Here is a 19,998-nt window from a genome sequence, read left to right as displayed (position 1 = left end):
AATGAATACTATCTTTGCTTCTGTATGGCAGAAAACCTAGCAGATTGCTGTAATATAAAAGGTACAAAAAGGATGCATCATCTATCATTGTTCCAATTGATTTGCACTATTATTCCTACTTCCCCACCTCTCTTTCTCCTGACCTTCATGCAGATGCTGCCAGTAAACAAATTATTCTCAGCGTTAGGTTCTATAACTGTTCCCTGACCTTGTTGTGGGAAGTTCTTGTACTGGATTACAACATTTCCATAAATGTTCCCTGATGTTGTTGTGGGAAGCTCTGGTATGGAATTACAACATTTTTGTGTTCAGCAACATTGGGGCACTGGAGAATTAAAAATAAATTAAAAACAATCAAGAGGCTATTATGGGTTGTATTTAGTGTTTGAAGACCATAGTGAAAAATGTACATAGTATGAAATCAGAAGGAGAAAAGGGCAGTATGAGAAGGATACAACGCTACTGAATGGCTGTGGACTGAAAGAAGGCACTTAAAAAGAAAACTTTTCCGACCCAAATTCCACCCTCGAATAGCAATGGGAATTTTACAGGGGTTTTGAATAAACAGAACTATAAAATCAGATATATTATAAAGTTCCTCTGCCCTGCCAAAAGCAAGCAGCTCACTCCTCAAATGAAATTCACTCACCTGTGAATGATGTGGTATCTCTGCAAATAATCCAAGGAAAGTGCCAGCTCACAAATGTACAGTTTAACAGTTCCTTCATTGAAGTGCACGTTCTGCTGCAAATGGTAACGCAGGTCACCTCCAAGTAAGAGATCAACCACCATGAACATGTCTTCTTCATCTTGAAAGGAATACCTGGAAGAAAGAGGTACAGCTGAGATATCAGGGCAGATGATGCAGTCACAGCCATGCCTTGGGGTGGCTCTCATTAAGGAGATCCTGGTAAGTCCCTGATTTGCTCAAAAGGCATGCACAGGAAGGCATTCTCACTGCTGAGGTCCAGTCCTGCAAACAGACTTCAATTGTGGTGGGACTCTGAATGTTTAAGTGTCATGCTTTAACCCCAGCAACAGCTAAGTGCCATGCAGATGCTCTCTCACTCCTCTTTCCCCCAGTGCGTTGGGGAGGAGAATCAGAAAAAAGTAAAAACTTGTGGGTTAAGATAAGAACAGTTTAGTAATTGAAAAAAAGGAAAATATAATAATAGTACTAACACCTGAATGTTGATAAAACAGAATTTAAAATGCCTTTAAGATTTTACATTCTTAAATAACCATATACTCATTCAGATGACAAAACAGCTTATAAAGTAGTACCGATAAAATGGAAGGCCTTGAAGCACACTTGGTATTTACACACATATAACTCTAGTTCAGTGCTTATGGAAAGTATCCTGGCAGCATTGAGAGCTGCTGTCTCAGGGGTATTTTCAGGATTCAATAAATATACACAATGTTCTATTAGCTGAGTATTTTTTACAGCTTGCAGCGTAGGTCCAAATTCAATAGGGACTAAAACTGCAATTTTACTGCCCAACAATACATATTTTTTTCAGTCAGCAACCTATACCTTATAAAATTACAGAGTTTTCATGGTTACTGACTGAATTCTTCTGGACCCTTTCCCAGAACTGCCTGCTGAGCACTCTGAGGACCAAATTTTGATGTGATTTAAATCCTGTAAATCCAAAGGTGTAGCCAGTCAATGTACAGTATATATATATATACATATATAGTGTTTGTGCAAGCAGGAATTTCCATGTGTTTTTACTTACCTTGGCTATGCTGCCATTGCTCTGGTTTTTGTGGTCTGAGTGAACCAACAGAAACTCTCTGGATTTTGTTTCTAAATGCAATTGTATAAGATACAGTTTTCCCAAATGGGGAATGGTAAATACTTTATTTCTGATGTGAAATCACTCTTTTCTTAGAAATTGTTTTAGAATTAATTTTGATGTGAAGTTATATTATCTTATACCAGATATACATGGACTACTGAGAGGTGATCCACAATGATAATGCCTCTTCCAGCACCTTTCCTCCCATAAGGTGTGTAATATATGTTGGCTACAGATGTAATTCTGTTCTCCTGAGCTATAAAATTTATGCCAAGAAAATGAAAAAGAGAGGGCTTCCAGAAAATCTGTGCACACCCTCTCCCCAGAGGCAACAAAGTCTATATTAGATTATTTTAATTGACAGTTACGTACAGTTTCACTTTCATTCCCAGGCTTGCACTTACTAAAATGAGGCACTGCTTAGGGGTTGTCACAGATGGTTCATTTTGAATTGAATGCTTCTTATTCTTTCTGAACACAGTTCTGAGAAGTGACTTTCTCTCATACTCTGCTCCTCTGTTGCATTTCTGTGTGACTGCCAAATGCTGGGAGGGGAAAGTCATTTTAGTTGCATTAAGCTTACTTCTCAATAAGTCAAACCTCTGAAGCAAAATGGCAAAGTAGGTGGCACATGGTGTCTGCTTACCCCTAGAGAGGTAGAATTTTGTAACACACAAACATATAAACAGGATAACAAAACAGAAGGCTTCAAATATATTCAAATTTCTCCAAGTATTGTGCATTACTGAGCCTGGAGCAATTGCAGAAACAAAGCTTAAATGTGTAGTTACATTTAAGATTTTTTTTTCTTTTTTGACACTGTTATTTTCGGTGAAGAAATTGCAGCATTGAACGGTGGTAAAATCATCATCATAGAATGGTTTTGGTTGGAAGGGGTCTTAAAAATCATCTACTTCCAACCCTCCTGCCATGTGTAGGGACACTTTGCACACATTAGACCAGGTTGCTCAAAACCCCATCCAACCTGGCCTTGAACACTTTCAAGGACAGGGCAGCCACAGTTGCTCTGGGCAACCTGTTCCAGTGTCTCGCCAACCTCTGAAAAGTGTTCATTTTTCCCTTCAGTTACCACTTGAGTAAGGTGCAGATTTTATTTCTTTCTTTTTTATATTATTAAAATAATTTTTGAAACAAAATTGCAGATTGAAAACTCTACTTAAATGGTAAGCGAAATATTGTGTCTTGTCTGGGACTAAAGAGCACTCTTGGTGTCTAAGGTCATATGATGACATGTCAGTAGAAATGGTACTAATGCACCTCTAGTTTTGAGATGTAAATGTCCTTATTTATTTTTTTGGGCAGAATGTGAAAGCAGGGTAAAGAGTAACTGCTGTGAACTTGCTTTTAAATCCAATTTTTATTCCCTTTTTTTTAATTATGAGTATGCTTCAAGGCGAATGTTCAGTCTAAACAAAAGACCCATGAGAACCATCCATGGAATGTGCAACCTTGTTCACATCCAGATAAATGCTAACTCTTGGTGGAACATGATTTTCACTCCAAACATGTTTTTAGCCTGATGAACTCTGGTTTTCTGTGCTTGGGGGTGGGGAATGGTGGTCCTTTGTCACCTGCCAGGCAAGCTCTTATGCATTTGTAATTATTAATGATTTGAAAGAGAGATCAAACAAAGCTTTCCTACAGGGTTCAACCAACCTGCACCCATTCACTGCCTTGGGACTCTCAAAGCATCTCTGGGAATCCAGGCTGGGATGACAACAGATGGGTTTTGTCCAGGGGCTGTCAGATCTGCTAGTGAATCAATCTCCTGCTACTAAGCCTTGCCTCTCAGGTAAACACATGAACTGCAATCCCTAAGGACAGTGCCACAAGGCAGAACACTACAGCCTTCCAGAAGTGGCTGTACCTCTAGAACGAAATACTTCAAACCCAAACACAAAACTCAACTAAACAAAACCCTCAACAAAACCAAAAATACCCCCAACAACACCAAAACTAAACTGGGAGACATTCAGAAGTAAGGCTAATGTTTGCACTAGGCAGCCTTCCCACATAGGACGCTTCTCAGATTTGTCTGGGCCATCTTGACTAGATCATGATTTCCTAAGAAAGGTTGGAGCAGATGATCCTTGAGATGCTTCTACCCTTTTATTCTATGATTCTGTGATCTTTCATGACCTGTGGAGTGAACACAAGTCAGTTTTATTTAGATGTTGAAGGTAGAATGATGTACACCAAGACATGGTGGTTGTGAAGCTCCCTATATCCTCTCTGATATTCTGCTCTTGCACTCAGAGTTATTACTTTTCTTTTGTACTGATATGTGTCTCTGGTAACTCTGCTAACCCTGCCAGAAGTGTTGTGTCTACTGCTTTAGTTAAGACAAAAGATGTATAGGCACAGTTTGAAGGAACATGTGCATGGACATGTTCAGTATATCTGGAGATTTTTCACCCCCTCTAAATTCTATCACACCTGACTCACCTCATTATGCTACTCTTACACCCATTCTCATGGGTAATGGTGTCTTCCCCACACAGTTGATCCAGTTGGGTCAAACCTTCATGGGTTTGGTTCTCTCTCTGGATCAGACCACAGTGTGATTAAGACCACTCCAAGACATTTTCTGCAGAGAAAGAAATTCATCCTAGTGAAACTATGTGTCTTTGACCTAGAGGACAGCTTGGGCATGGCAAACAGGAGAAGGTCTCTGGAGCTGACATTGGACAGGCATTCCACTAAGCAGATCTTGCAGCTACCAATTTCTAAGCTACTGAATGCAGAGCAGGAGTTTCTCCAGTTCCTGCTGTGCAGCTGGGTAACAAATGGTATTGTTTTCCTCCTACCCTCCTTTAAGGACTAACAGAACTTTGTGTACCAGCTTAGACAAGTTTGGTTTGTCATGGTCACAAGCAATCTAGTCCTATGCCTCTCTCCCTCACACAAATCCAGTATTCTGTCTTTACATAAAAAATGAAATATTACCTTTATCTTTTTTTCTATTGCAGTGTTTTAAGAAAAAAAGAGCTTTTGATATATTGGTCTAAGAATTGAAATAGACAAGTCAAATATTGACCATGGGAGAAAGGAATCTTTGAGAAAGTTGCTGCTGGCTGGGGAGGGGCTGCTGGCAAGTCAGACCAGTGGAGATTAGTTTTCAAGCAAACACTGTAATTTTATTTTTGTAAGCTTTTTATCTGCTCAAAGGGAAATAACATAGAAAAGGTTTAATTGGTTTTTGAAATAATCCTTTGTTTGGGATTTTTATGTTAACCAGGTAGCTGAGAAATTAATTGACACATTGTAACTTATGTTGAATATTAATCAATTGATATTGAATACCGATAATACATTATTAGTTACCCTAAAAATAACATTTCAATCCTCCTTGAAATGAAAGAGCAAATGACTTGAAGTAATAGTTCTTGTTTGTTTCTTAAGTAGTGTCATTCTCCAGTTATAGGAAAACTGTTCTAAATACAGACCCAGCCTCTGTTTTCACTTGGCCAAAGAAAAGTTTGAATGCATTATAATCATCTTTCTCCAAATTAAGATAAAATAACAAAGCCCATAGCAAATAGGGAATTGAATTGATTATCTTCAGACTGGAAGATAAAATGTTATTGAACATAGTCCTTAATGGAAACACATTTAAACAAAGTACTTTTAGAATACGTTATATCTGTTTCCACATTTACATCTGTAATTTGTTTTAATAATATCTAATTTTTGTATTTATATAATATTTTTATTTATTATTTGTAACTCTGTCTTCACAAAAGCAATTACAGATGAATTATTAAGATCATTCCCCCCCCCCCCTTTAACTCCTTCTTTTTAGTTAACTGGGGTAATTTTTCATTGAAATCCTTCCAGTTGAAGCACCCAGTATTCATATATCTTGTTTCATATGAACTACCTGGGGAAAATGACATAGTGATGGATATTTTACATATTATTTAAATGAAAGGTTAGAAACAGATTAGAAAAATTTCATCATTAAGACTAAACCTAACTTCATAATCTTGAGGTAATCAGTTAAAGCAAGATATGCACAGTTCATATGACAAATGATTGATCCTTGGTGTCTCCTAACTACAAAATTTAAGAAGAATCATTTTCCAGTTTTCCTGTGGTAACATTAAAGGGACATGGTAATTTTTTCAATGACATAAACCCCCCACTAGTAACTGTAGATTTTCCCAGTGTAGATTTGGTGCCATTTCTTGTTATGGTTACCTTGCTTTTTTTTCTTACTAGTCCAATTTGTGTAACTATGTTATAGAATACTCCTCACCCACTGTAAAGCAGCAACAGGTTTAACCAAGATTTGCTGCACTGAAAAAGAACAGGTCACTTAAAGGCCTGAATAACTTGACATTTGCCAAAGAACAGTTAGAGAAATTTTGCGTTTTGTTTTTTCATGTTTAGCTCATTACCGCTTGCTGCCTGCCCATGGCGTGGTCGTGTGACTTGTGTATCTCGACTGAGCCAAATGCTGACAGTGCATCTAAGAAAAATAACAGTCCAGAGCTCTTTTGTATGGGTATAGTGGAATAAAATATAGACATAATATAAGGTGGTATAAATATAGGATATAATATAGGTGCCAAAAATAGCAACTTTCATCATTACAAATTTCCCCATACTGAGAAGGTGTGCTGAAAACTGTTACACCCACTGTGACTGCAAATAGCAAATACTTACCTTTGAATTACATTTTTCATAACATGAAGTGTCCAAGCTAACCAAATTAATGTTTTTGTTGAAGTTTGTGTGTTCTGCCAGCCAAGGACAAGCCTCAAGAGACAAAGCCTCAAGATTTATTAACAAATATGCAAGTATTTTGAAGGCATGTTGGAAATGTTCCTTCATAATGTTTGTTTTGTTTACATTTGTTTAGATTTCTTTGTTATTTTGGAAAATGGATAAACATTAGTTATTGGAATTTGAGATTTGTGCTTGCAAAGTCTTTAATAGAAGTTCATTGTTGGAAAGAAAAGGAAATATGCCTGTTTCCAAACTCAAAAAGACAAGAGTCATTTCTACAAATGTTATTAAAAACAAAGGACAATTGCTTCCTTTATTCTACCTATATTTCTTTATAAAGATATGAAAATATTTTTCAATATTCTCTAAGAAAACTTTTGAGAATAGGGAATTTCTTCTATAAGGAATTAGGTTTTTCATGCTTATACCTTCTCAAATTCTATTTAGTACAGAAGTGACCAAATAAAACCCGTAAGAAAAATGCCTAAATAAAAAATAGCCTGAAATAAAGTTGAAAGATTACTAGAATTTGTTTCAACAAAGATAGTAAGAGACTTATTAGCATAGTAAATATTTACCATTAGCTCCCATACAGGCAAGGATTATTAATTAGAGACAGTTTAGCATTTATCCTCACATAGAAGAAAATTTTCTCCCTCGAGGAGTTTGTGAAGACCACAAATCCTCTTTGATCTGGGAAAGAGCTGATCATCATCTGAACATGAGCTAGTAATGTGCACTTGCAGCCCCGAAAGCCAAATGTGTCCTGGGCTGCATCCAAAGCAGTGTGGGCAGCAGGGCCAGGGAGGGGGTTCTGCCCCTCTGCTCTGCTCTGCTGAGACCCCACCTGCAGGGCTGCATCCAGCTCTGGGGCCTCCAGCACAGGAAGGACATGGACCTGCTGGAGCAAGTCCAGAGGAGGCCACCAAGATGATCAGAGGGATAAAGCCCCTCTTCTGCAAGGAAATGCCGAGAGGATTGGGATTGTTCAGCCTGGAAAAGAAAAGGCTTTGGGGTGACCTAACCGGGGCCTTCCAATACCTGAAGGGAGCCTACAAGAAATAAAGCATGTAGGGACAAGACAAGGAATGGCTTTAAACTGAGGACAAGTTTAGATTAGATATTAGGAAGGAATTCTTTACTGCGAAGGTAAAGTAAAGAGGTCCTGAAACAAATTTCCCAGAAAAGTTGTGGATGCCCCTACCCAGAAAGAGTTCAAGGCCAGGTCTGGTGAGGTTCTGCGCAACCTAGTTTAGTGAAAGGCATCCCTGTCAAGGGCAGCTGGAACTAGATGAAGTTTGAGGTCACTCTGTGATTTTATGGTCATTCCCATATGCATTGTCAGCATTTGGCTTAGTTGAGATACACAAGTTACACGACCATGCCATGGGCAGGAAGTGAGCAGTAATGAGCTAAACATGAAAAAGCAAAATGCAGAATATCTGTTGCTTGCTCTTCTACTATGCACTTTGCTTTCAGATTATGAAATAAACCTCATTATCCTATTTTTGCATGCACAAACTACAGTTATTGATCAATGCTTTTTTAAAGTGTTTAAGTTCTTTGTGATCTTTCTTGATCATTTGAGATGGTTTGTTTTAGAGGACATTTTCTTTCACTCTTTCACCTGGTTCTAACCAACCAAAGTTTTGCTCCCCTAAAAGAACCTTCTTTATTTCTGCCTCTGATTTTCCAAATGATAGGAGAGTAAGAGATCATTTGAGATGTGGGTTATGGTAATAACTGTAGACTATAAAAAAGGGCAGGTTTAGATTTGATGTTAGGAAGAAATTCTTTACTCAGAGGCACTGGAACAGGTTGCCCACAGAAGCTGAGGATGGCCCATTCATGGAAGTGTTCAAAGCCAGGTTGGATGAGGCTTTGAGCAGCCTGGTCTAGTGGGAGGTGTCCTTGCCCATTGGAAGTAGATGAGCATTAAAGTCCCTCCCAACACTAACCATTCTATGAAAATATGGTATTTTGTTTGTCTTTCATCATGGTGATATCGTAGAGAAACCATGAGAGAAACCATATGATTAATTGTATGTCATCTACTAAATGAGAAAGAGTTCTTACTGTTTTCTGTTCCTTTTTGGAGGGAAGTACAGAGCTTATATCCAGGGTTTGCATATGACGCACAGTCATGTGAGATCTTTTACACTGTGATTAAGTACTGTTCACTGAACATTAAAATAGACATACAGAATAATTTTGGATGGAATAGCTCTTCAGGTGTCAGGAATTCCAAATTCCAACCTCCTCAAAGCAGGGCTAACTTCAAACTAGGTCAGGTTTCCTGGGACCTTATCCAGGGCAGTTTTGAAAATCTCCAACGATGAGAATTCCACAGCCTCTCAGGGAAGCATGTTCCAGCCACTCATTTCATCTTGAAGAGACAATTTGCTTATGTCCAGTTAGGATTCCCCTTGCTGACCTGTGTCACTTGTGTCACTCATCCTTCAGTGTACATGAGTTTTTCTCCATCTTCATGTCATCACCACCACACCTTTGGGTAATGGCTGAAATTAATTCCCTCCCTCAGCTGAGCAGTGTCATGCCCCTGCTCTGCTCTGTAACCCAAGAACAATAATACTTCCTCAGATTTGTAGAAAAGGGCTGGATGAATTATTCCAAGGAAGACCACTGCAGTAGGTAAATTTTGAGAAAATAAGCGACATTAGTTGAAACTTTCATGAACACTTAAGGCCTAGAAAATTTCAGACAAATAGGATGAATTTTTGGTACACTATGAACAATCAAATGGAGGAAAAAAAAACACTGCTATCAATTACTGTGATTCTGGAAACATTTTTATTCCCACATATTAAGAGCTCTGTTTTTGCAAAAGGCTGATCTCTAAAAGTGTTTTCTCATAATTTGTTTTTCAGGAGAAAATTAATTACTTTTCTGGCTCATTTGCTCATATACTTGTAGACTTAATGGCACAGTCTCATGATAAAGTCTGTGTTTTCTCAAATATTATTAGAGCAATGATAAAGTAAGACTTGCAAATGAATGCAAAATAGTCTAATTTCTCAGTCTATTTGTTTGGGATTTTTAGCAGACTTGGATGCAATATCCTCAAAGCTCATTTTAATTGTTCTGCTATCATGAAAAGCATGGCAGCTTTCACCAGCCTCACTCAGTTTTACTCTCTGAGACCAAAGTCAGCTTCACTCTTCATCAATTATTTTCCAAGTGTTTTATCTTTCATATATCTTTTGTTGAGTGGAATAAAGAAAAGTCTCCATTATCTTCTGTTCTAATTTATAGTCTTTAAAATAGATTTTAAATAAAGTCTTTAAATAAAATTATACATGAGAGCTCTATTTTGTTTGCATGAATTAGAACATATATAGAAGGCACTTGGGATTTGTTGATACTCTCATCTGAATGCAGCCTCTAAACTCCATTCAGCTGTGTTGGAGATGTGCTGTGACTTGGCGAATGTTCACCAAGTTCTTCATTATCACTTCGTGTTATTATCTCTGCCAATTTATAGCACTTCATATGCACGTGGCACTACAGCAGTAGCAATTATGTCGATAGTGCCAACGAGTCTCTCTTGTCCCTGGCTTGTCTCAAACACTTCCAATTAAAGCAGGCAACAGACAGCTTGTGTGACGAACTCAGGGAAACTACTCACACAAACAAGGGCCCCACTACCAATACAGGAAACAGCTCACCTAGGAAAATAGGTACTTGAGAAATTTGTGGGTGAGAAAAAGGCTTGTGGGGAATAATGGACTGAAAACTTGTACTCCATTTGAGATGCAGGTCAAGATCTCAGTCTGTAACTTACAAAGCTTGATATATTCATAAATTATGGAATAACAGAATCCTTTAGATTGGAAAAGACCTGCAAGATCAAGTCCCACCATTAACTCAGGACTGCCAAGTCTACCAGTAAACCATGTTCTTAAGACCCACATCTACATATCTTTTGAACACCTCCAGGGATGGTTACTCTGCCACTTTCTGGGGAAGCATGTTCCAATGCTTGACATGGTCCATCCTGATAAGTAGAAAATCAAGCACAAGAATAAGGAAGCCAGCATGGATGAGCAAGGACATCCTAACTGAACTCAAGAGAGTAAAAATAAGTGTACAAGAGGTGGAAGTAGGGGTGGGTGATCCAGGAGGAACATAAGAGTTGTTATCTGATCTTTCGGAGACAGGGTTAGGAAAGCCAAGGCTGACCTGGAATACTGCATCCCATTCTTGGCTCCCCAGTCTGTGAAGAGTAAAGTGCAGGGCCACAAAGATGAATTAAGGACTGGAGCATTTTTCATATGAGGAAAGGTTGGGAGAGCAGAGACTTTTCACCCTGGAGAAGAGAAGGTTTAGGTGGGATTTCATCAATGTGTACAAATAGCTGATGGGCAGAAATGAAGAGGGAGACAGACTCTTCTCTGTGGTGCTCTGTGACAGGACAAGAGGTAATAAGCACAAATTAAAACACATGAATCCCATGTGAACACAAGGAAATACTTCTTCTGTGAGGTTTATCAAACATTTGTTGGACAGGTTACTCAGAGAGGCTGTGGAGTCTTCCTTTGAGGAGATGCTAAAATCCCAGCTGGGAAACTTGTCTTAGGTGACTCTGCTTGAGCTGAGGGTTTGCATCAGGTGAACCTAAGATGTCACTCCCAAACTAAACAGTTCTGTGATTCTGCAACCTTTACATTTCAGCAGCTAACTGGCTTTCTAAACTACATACAATTAGAGGAGTGTTGAAGAACAGAATTTGAGCAGAGGTTGATCTCTGGAGACAGTGGAGAATTTCCCGTTTATCTTCCCTCTTTCTCACAACCTCATTATTTGAGGTTCACAGTTCTTCATTTAGTGGAAGGTTTTTTAAAAAGTAGCTACCAATGCTATTAGCTAACTACTAAACAAGGATTTCTCCTCATCAAATAACCCAAATAATTAGAACACAGAGCAATAAAATTGTGCTGGGACAACAGAAGCTAATGAAAGAAAATTATTACAGGTCTGTACTTACGCTTTCTTGAAACCCAAGGTTCAGGAATCAAACTTGTGATAGATTACAACAAATTATTTCAAACTCTCTATTTTTAACTTCAAACACTGTAATATTTTACAGACAATTTTGTCTTTTTATTCAGTTTTATGAAGCAAAAAAAATCAAAATTGCAGTGCTTATCATTAAACTTCAATCATAACAAATTTAATCTTCAGCACGATTTATTGAATGAACAACAAATTACATACTGAAGTTAAGAATAGGTATGTTTTTTTGCTGTGTGTAACCTTAGACACTGCACTGATTGTGTATGCCTATCTCTGTGCGTTTGGTACCCTCCATGGGTTGAGTGGCTTAAAATAGTGCTTTTCCTTTTCATTTATTTAGGCATGAACGAGATTTTCCTCTGAGCTACACAAACCCCATAATTTTCCTGGTATGGAACCTAGAAAAGGCAGATTAGAAAAGATAGTCTTTCCTTGCATGCATACACCTTCCGTGGTTAGTTTACTCACTAGAATTGGACAAATTTTCTATTATCCCTTCCCTCTTCCTGACTTCACCATAAAGGAAAATTTCTCACTGCTACTGAAATAAATGTTCATCTTATTTTGGTTTTGTTAGAAATATACAGTCTTCAACCAGGTTCCAGAGAATCTCCTCCACTCCAGTATAATCCTGGTGAATAAAGCCAGCTACTCAAAAGGTTTCACTCAAGCAGCTTCTGTTATTTTCTGTTAATAAAATAGTTAATTTAAAACTGTGGTGCTGATGTATGATGGTTTCAGTCACATGTAGATGCCTACTAACATTTTCAGACATTCCTCTTAGTATGATGTACCTTATTTCTTAATTGTCGGCATTTCTAAAATGTTAAATTAAACAAGATGGACTAAAACATGTCTCACTCTGTCAAATCTTTACTAGCTCATTTCAGACTTACCCCCTTAATTGGCATGCAAGTTATTTTGCGAGCTTTTCAAACCCAAAAGATGAAGCAAAAATCTGAATAGTAATGTGAAGAATGTAGTGGGAAACAAATTAGGCTTATTGTTTCTCTGTCATTTTAAACAGGGACAGAAAGCTGTTTTCAGTTTAAATTGAAAGATAATTTCTTTCCTACAAAAATTTCCTTTAAAATTCAATTTCCATGCAAATCCCAATTCTTCTGGAAGGAATGTAAAATAACAGTGTGATGTAAGTGATTCTTCAAGCATCATGAGCATACATGAAATAACCTTTTCTTTTTACTGTTGCTTCTCATCCATACACTCAATCTAGGAGAAACCTTAAAAATCCAAATGGGCAGGCACTCAACAACTTACTAGAATTGAGTTTCTTAGACCCAATTTTGTCCAGACTGAGACAAAAGTCCAGACTTAGATTAATTTTTGTCCAGACTACCTTTGGGTACATGATTAATGTACTTTGGGTTAGAAAAGTAGTTTCTTTATGGTCACTGTGCAGTAAGCAGGACACCTATGGTCCTGTTCACAGCTGTGGTAACTGCCTTCTGAAATTTCTCTTTTTCCCACTGATTGCAGAGGCAGACCAAGGCAATGAGGCTGATGTTTGAAGTGAGCTGGGGAGAATTCAAGTTCTCTAGAGCTTCTCTTTTCTGTTTTGGGAAGTCCCTAACATGGTCAGTGCACCACAGTCTCATGTACATTTTCACTGGTACAGAAAGGTTGATAATTGTGGCTGTCAGAGAGCGTTTTTTCTTTGATCAGCAGAGAAAAATATAAGACAGATTTTCTGACTTATGCTGGTCTTAAAAAATTCTGAATTCCTTCCATAACTGTGGTGCATACCTTGCTTCTGATCACTTAATTGATTTTACATTCAACTCCAGGAAGATAAACCTTCATCTATTTGTTTTAAAAAGACAGGAAAGTCATTAACTTGCAAATACATGTTATGATGCACAAGCCAGGAAAAAAGACAAATAATGAAAATTTCCCTAATTTTCTATCTATGTTGGTCAACCTCATCTGAAGAAGCTTTTTATTAAAGTTCAATTTAATGTAAAAGGCACCTTGTTCTTTAATAGGAACAAGATTTAGTGCAAAGAGACGTGGAAAGAGTAAGGAGCCCTTCAGGTTAGGGTTAATGAATTAAGAAGGAGATTCTTTAACGCAGTTATAGGAATAAGTAAATTAAATAAACATAGGCAATTCTTCTGTGCTTTTTAAATTTTTTTTATATATTCTCTCGCTACATTAACCCCAGCATATCAGTGAAGCTCAAAGGAAGAACAGCTGCTCAAAAATCTTTGTTTAACACATCTTACTCCCACAGAATGATAAGCAATTGAATTTCTCCAGATACTGCAGTGATCCACACAGCTGGTCCCAAAGTAACCTGCACTGCTCACAGCAGTGTGAGGATTCAGACCAGGACATCTCTGTAGTTATTTCTCAGCCAGCAGCACTTTGTGCTCATTAATTTGAGTATGAGCACTCACATAATCAATGCCCATAATTGTTAGTGTTCTGTCTCATGGCTGCTCTTGTGCCAGGCTCATGCCATGCTTGCTGCCACAGGAGGCAATGAGGCTTCCATTTGTATTTTGTGTATGTGCCACATCTTCATGTCCCCTCCTTTTCCTAGCATGTGAAGTGGAACAGCTTCCCTTTTTATTTTCTGAAATGTGCAGCACTAAGAGTACTGTTAGGAGCATTCTTTGGTGCTCTCAGCAGGTAGAGAAGTTAATACAGTTCTTAGAGCATGGTTAGAACTGTAGCTCTAAAGAAAAAAAAAGAAGGAAACCGTTTTACTGCTTTATTTTATCCATGAATTAGGCAAATCTCTGAGTATAAATATATTTTTCAGAGAGGATGTGCTGAATGGGAATTTATGATCTCATCTAGTGAAAAAAAACCCCAAACCCAAACTGTAGTTCTGCCTGTATTATCTTTGTTTAATTTTTCTGGGAATGGATCTTAATGATTCACTTTCTTTATTCATTGTAACTGCTGCCAAAGAGCAATGTTTTTGTCATGGCAGAAATTTATTTCAGAGTATGAATAATCAAACCTTACTGCCACCCTTAGATTCAGCATCTTGTTTGTTCAATTCCAATTATAGTCATAATAAATGTTAAGATTTGCTATAAAACTGAGATAACTCTTGCCTTTCTAATTTATAGTTGAGTTTATCAAGTTGATTCAGAGCAACCACAAAGAAGCAACTTCAGATGTCAACTACTACCATTCTATCTCACCCCAGACTTTCAAATTATTCTGCAAATTGTCTGTCAAGCCTTCAGTGTTTCCTCTTTTTTTAAATTTAACATGTCAGAGTCATGTTGTTTGTGGTAACATTGCTTAGGTTAGAAGAGGTGCAGAGAGGAGGAGCATGTCAAACTCTCAGACCAAGGGAGAGACCCCAAGGAGTGCAAAGAACATCACCTTCAAAAGCACCATTGCACTAAGGAGGGATCATGAACTAAATCCAGGGCTGTACAGAGGGCCTTTGTCATCAGGCATCTTTTTATCCAGATGCAAACAGAAGCAGACATGAAGGAGTAATACTAAAAGCTGCCTCACAGGCATTATTTCCCAGCTTCCACATATAGGGCTTCTACAACCACTATTTCTGTGTTAAGAATACAACAAAATGCAGCAGTTATTAATTAAATACAGCAGATTTAAATGGATTTACTAGTGTCTGTCAGGAAGACCCCCCTGACTGCGTGTTCTGTACTGCTGCAGGCCACCTGCCAGAGACAGGTTGTGCTATTGGTTGAGAAGATGAGACAAGGAATAAAATGGATGCAGTGGTTGTGGATGGCCAAATCTACAGCTGAAGAGCTACAGCCCATTCTCTGTATTGATGAGCAAATGGCTGGGCAGCTGCTTTTTCCAGGGTCTCCAGACAGGTTGGAATGTTGCTTCCTTTCCTGACCTGTCCTGCCTCTGCACAAGTATGTCCTGATCTTACCTTGAATCTCTCTTAACCTGTTTCCTTATAATGAAAATAGGAAGGGAAAGGAAATTTAAGCAACCGTCTTCAAAATTAGTTTCACTGATGCTTATAAACATCCATGGAAATATCAGATTTTTATTCTTCTTTTTAACATGTGCCCAAACACTACAGAAGCTGGGAAAGGCACCAGCCTGGTGACATGACAGCTTCAGAACAGGGCAGTCCAGACACTGAGGTGCGTGTAGATCTTCTGGCTCAGGCAATCCAGCACCCTGCACATGGGAGAAGAAGGCAGAAATCCAACCTGGGAGCTCTTTCTTCTTCACAACCCACTAGCAAAAGAGTCAAGAGTCTGGCTGTCTCACAGTCCTCCAGGCAAGACAAGAAGGGGGCAAGTTTCCAACAAATTTTTTTCTTAATTGACCTGTCTTCAGAACATTTGATTCGCTTTAATTGAGGTTCTGCTCATTTTTCTGTAAAACTCTCAGCCAGGTTCAAACAAACAGCAAATTTATCTTACTGCACACGAAGAGAAAATTATTATAAGCTGTCTCCTCAAGTTGTATTTGTCTTAATTTGAAGCAATAATTGAAGTGGATCTGACTCTCAGTGCTAAGGCTGGCAGCTGTAGCTAAATTGAATGGGACAATGGAAACAATATATTCCTTTAATAAGCTCTATAAGACAAAAAACGTTTGCATTTGGGACTGAGACAAAGCAAGAAACACCACTTTGTTGAACACATTCACCAAGCTTCTAGCAGAGGCTGATGGCAATTTACACACAATAGCAGAAAGCGGGGAGCACACTTTTAGCATTCAAATATGTAGACTGAAGATGTAAATTTATCCTCTGACAGAGGGAGCAAATAGCTGCAGCAAAAGGATGTTTCCTTTGTGAATTCATGTATTAACTACAGTCTTGAGTACAGACACAGTAATGCAGTCAAGAAAGCTGAAATTCTGAGAATGAAGTTGGGTAACAGCTTAAAACCAAAACTAGCAGCGACCTTTTTTTTCCTCAGTCTCACATTCTTCTGTAATTCTTAGGCCACATCTTTAAATAGGCAGGAAAAAAGCAGGAAATTCTTTGTATCTATCAGTTCATCTGTGTGCAAATACGGAATCACCTGTACACACCCCTGAGCACTACACCGGTGTGATAAATCTGTCTGTCATCTCTCCTCTCTTTTCTAATGATGACAATATTCAGCATCCTCACAAACTTGTCCTTAGGAGGAAATTATGAGTGCAGAGCACCCTGCACATCCTACTGAGGCTGTTACCCCACTGCTCTGGTTTGTGGTTCTGCCTTAGGAAAGGAAATTGTATTGCAAGATGTAGGACTGGTTGCTCTACAAAACAGAAATTAAAAGAAAGGAAGGTTTTTAACAATGGGCAAGGCACACACTGCCTTCTGTCACTGCCCTGCATTTTGTCAACAGCATTCCATTTTAACAGGTGCACAGCTCTTCGCTGTGCCTGGCCAGATCCCCAGGTCAGAGGTTTTTGACTCTGACTTCCCAGTGCAGGAATAATCAGACAGCACTGGGCAGAGATGAAACAGTCTGTTTCAAATGGATACTTACGAGAAAACCAGTATGAAATTTCTTTCTCTTTACACAGCAGCTTATTACATAGAAGGGAGAGAACAAATGCCCCATGGACCACTGACATTAGAAAAGACCTGGTTATCCCTGTTTCGCTCCTGAGAAAGGATTCCACTTGCCAGCAGGGAGGAGGGGACTCTGGGCTGTGACACTGCCCAGCTGTTCTTTCACATCCAGCCTGTGAACTCTAGATCACATTCTTCCTTTGTTTCCCTGCTGTCCTCAAGCACATGGGCTCCTAGATCTCCACCCCGGGTCACTGCTTATAGAGATTTATATTGTACTAAAGTATCTCCCTTCCATTTTGGCTCTGCACCAAATCACATCCATCCAAATTGCTTTCCAGTGAAGCACCTCTGACTTAATCACTGAGCAGTGATTAAGTTCACTCATTAAGTGCATATAGTTCATATAGAAAAGCAGATCCAAACCAGAACCTTTAAGCAAACCTTCTCACCTGCTGGGAGGCAGGTCATTCAAAAAGAAGCCCACTAGTTTTTGCATAGAAGTGACTGGCACTTTCTTACTTATGAAATGAGGAAAGAAAAACACTACTTAATCAGAAAAGCTCAAAAGTGGTCTCATCTGTAACATAACACTTACAGTGAGGTGGATGTGATGATGGTCTGTGCTCAAAAAGATAAGAGCAGAATATGAGATAAAAATTCACCTCAAATGAATCATCAAGAGAATATTAAAAATAAAAAAGGGCTAATACAATTATTTTCCCATATGCCAGACTGTAAATCACCTTATCTCACAGCCTCAAATCCTCTCTCACAATATGACAGAAAAATAATTAATAACAAAAATATGCATTCACACCCACCACACAAAATTCCAAAGAATTGGATAAAAGCAAAGAAAGCAATTACTACAGAAGTAAAAAAGTGCTCATTTAAAAGACCTATCTAGATATCTATAAGGGAGGATAAACTATTTGTTTGTTCCTTTGCTACCATTATAACTTGCTGCTTTTGTTATTGGCACTGCTGATGCACAGAACTGGTGACAATTCTCAGAAGGATGATCTAGTGGGAACTGGAAAGGGAACAGAAGAACATCAGCATTTAGTGGAATGTCAGTAGGGTGAAAACTGTAAAATCAGCTGATGGCAGCATGAGGCCATCAAGGTACCAGCAGAATTGAAGTTTGGTTTCCATGACAATGTCATAAATTGTATATGAAATTAATATTTAAAAGGCAGGAAGGAAGTCCTCTGAAGCACCAGGGTTTCATCAGAGAGCACACAAAAATGCCAGTAGACACCTTGAACTAAATATTTCCAGAAAAAACAGTTTAACAGCTGGGAAAGTCATTCAGTACTTTCTCCAAGTCCCAGCCATTTTCCACATCAGGGTTATAACTAAATTCTCTGTAGTAAAACTTTTGTAGCATTGATGTTGTTCATACATTTATCAGATCTGCTGACATATACATTTGATTTTTTCAAATATTCTGAAATATGAACTTTCTTCCCACCTAAAGCAAATTGCATTTTTATAGCTATCAATAGTTAAGATTTGGGAGGCAACTAAAAGGTGCTTTAGATGGCTAATAATTTCACCTCTAACAGGTGGATTTGCCTTGTTTTTTGGCATTTAATTGCACTGTGCAACAAAAAAATTACCCAAATTCTTTTAAACAATTAGTGAATATCTGATTCGGCTTTTTATAACTTTTCTTATACATAATTGCAGAACACTTGGCATTTATTCATTTGCTTACTAACAGAAATTTGTGTGTATTTGACCAGTACTTCACAAAAAGACATTGATTAGTTTTGTTTCATTTTTGCCCTCTTCGCTTCTGCATTTCAACATAGTGGGTCAAACCCTGAATTTTTTTAATATTGGGGAAGTAAAACTCTCTAGGACCTTCCATTTCTTCCTTTTTTCACAATCATGCCAATTATGATCCTACAAGTGCCAAAATGAAGAATAATTAGAAGCAGAAGAAAGTGAGATAATTTAACTGAAAGTTTATTTCCTGAAGTCAAGTTAGTAAGAAATACCATTTTCAAAATGCCATATTAAGTTCCCAATTAACTGCTTTTACTACATCAGTAGACCAGTCACTTTTACGTTAGTTCCAAACTTTAAAAGACATGAATTCAAGCAATTTCAGTTTCCCACCTCATTTTCCAACCTTTCCTGTTCCAAATGAGACCACCCAGTTTCAGGGACTGTGCCAGCTCAGGGAATCAATCCCTTATTAAAAGAAAACTTTTGTGAAGTGTTCACAACTCATTAGCATTAATCTTGTCTATTAAATCATCATAATTGTCACCTCTCCCAGAGCAGACCCATTTCTTGTCAAGAGTGTTCTCATCTCTTACCAGCTCTTCCCCACACTTTTCTTCATGGTTCCAAAAACTAATTTTTCATCTTACGTAATATCCTTCTTTTCCCTTGCTCTTCAAGTTCTCCTGTTCAAGGTCAGCTAACCACAGTATGCCCTTAGGATGAGGCACAGAGGCAACCTGCTCTATCTCCTCTTTCCACTCTCCACATCCCACACTACCCACAGAGGCAGCCTGTGTCAGTTTTATGAGCAGTTTATTCATACAGTATCATCAGGTTTTTTTGCAGGGCAGGACATGTTGCTATCAGCAGAAAAGCTGCTGTGTAAATCCACTCCTTGCTTATCCCTCTATTTCTGTGTCCAGGGTTTAGCTCCTGTACCTCAGGAGTCATGAGATACAGCAAAAATACACTGAGATTTTTAAAATTAAATGTATGAAGCAAGTCTCCTCCCAGCAGTCATCTTTATGCAGGAAATGGAGAAATCTTCAAAGCCTTTAAAGAGAAGGAATATCACGTTGATATGAATTAAAGAATTAATAGGGCTCAAGTACAATACTGATTAGTGACTTTTAATGGGTTTCACAGCATCCCTGTGAATTATGTAGGCAACTC

At 38.3% G+C, this 19,998-nt stretch overlaps 1 protein-coding gene across 2 annotated transcripts in view; it reads right to left on the bottom strand.

Annotated features, from left to right (window-relative positions):
- The window catches only part of STK32B (serine/threonine kinase 32B), a 163,524-nt gene that overhangs the window by 73,560 nt on the left and 69,966 nt on the right, over positions 1 to 19,998 (bottom strand). For both annotated transcript variants that reach the window (XM_053975150.1, XM_053975148.1), the window contains exon 4: positions 650 to 823. In XM_053975150.1, the coding sequence (XP_053831125.1) occupies positions 650 to 823 (174 nt within the window). The remainder of the gene's footprint in view (positions 1 to 649; positions 824 to 19,998) is intronic.

This window comes from Vidua macroura, chromosome 4 (assembly GCF_024509145.1).
Source record: "Vidua macroura isolate BioBank_ID:100142 chromosome 4, ASM2450914v1, whole genome shotgun sequence".
Taxonomy (NCBI): Eukaryota; Metazoa; Chordata; class Aves; order Passeriformes; family Viduidae; genus Vidua; species Vidua macroura.
This window is presented reverse-complemented; position numbering and strand designations above follow the sequence as displayed.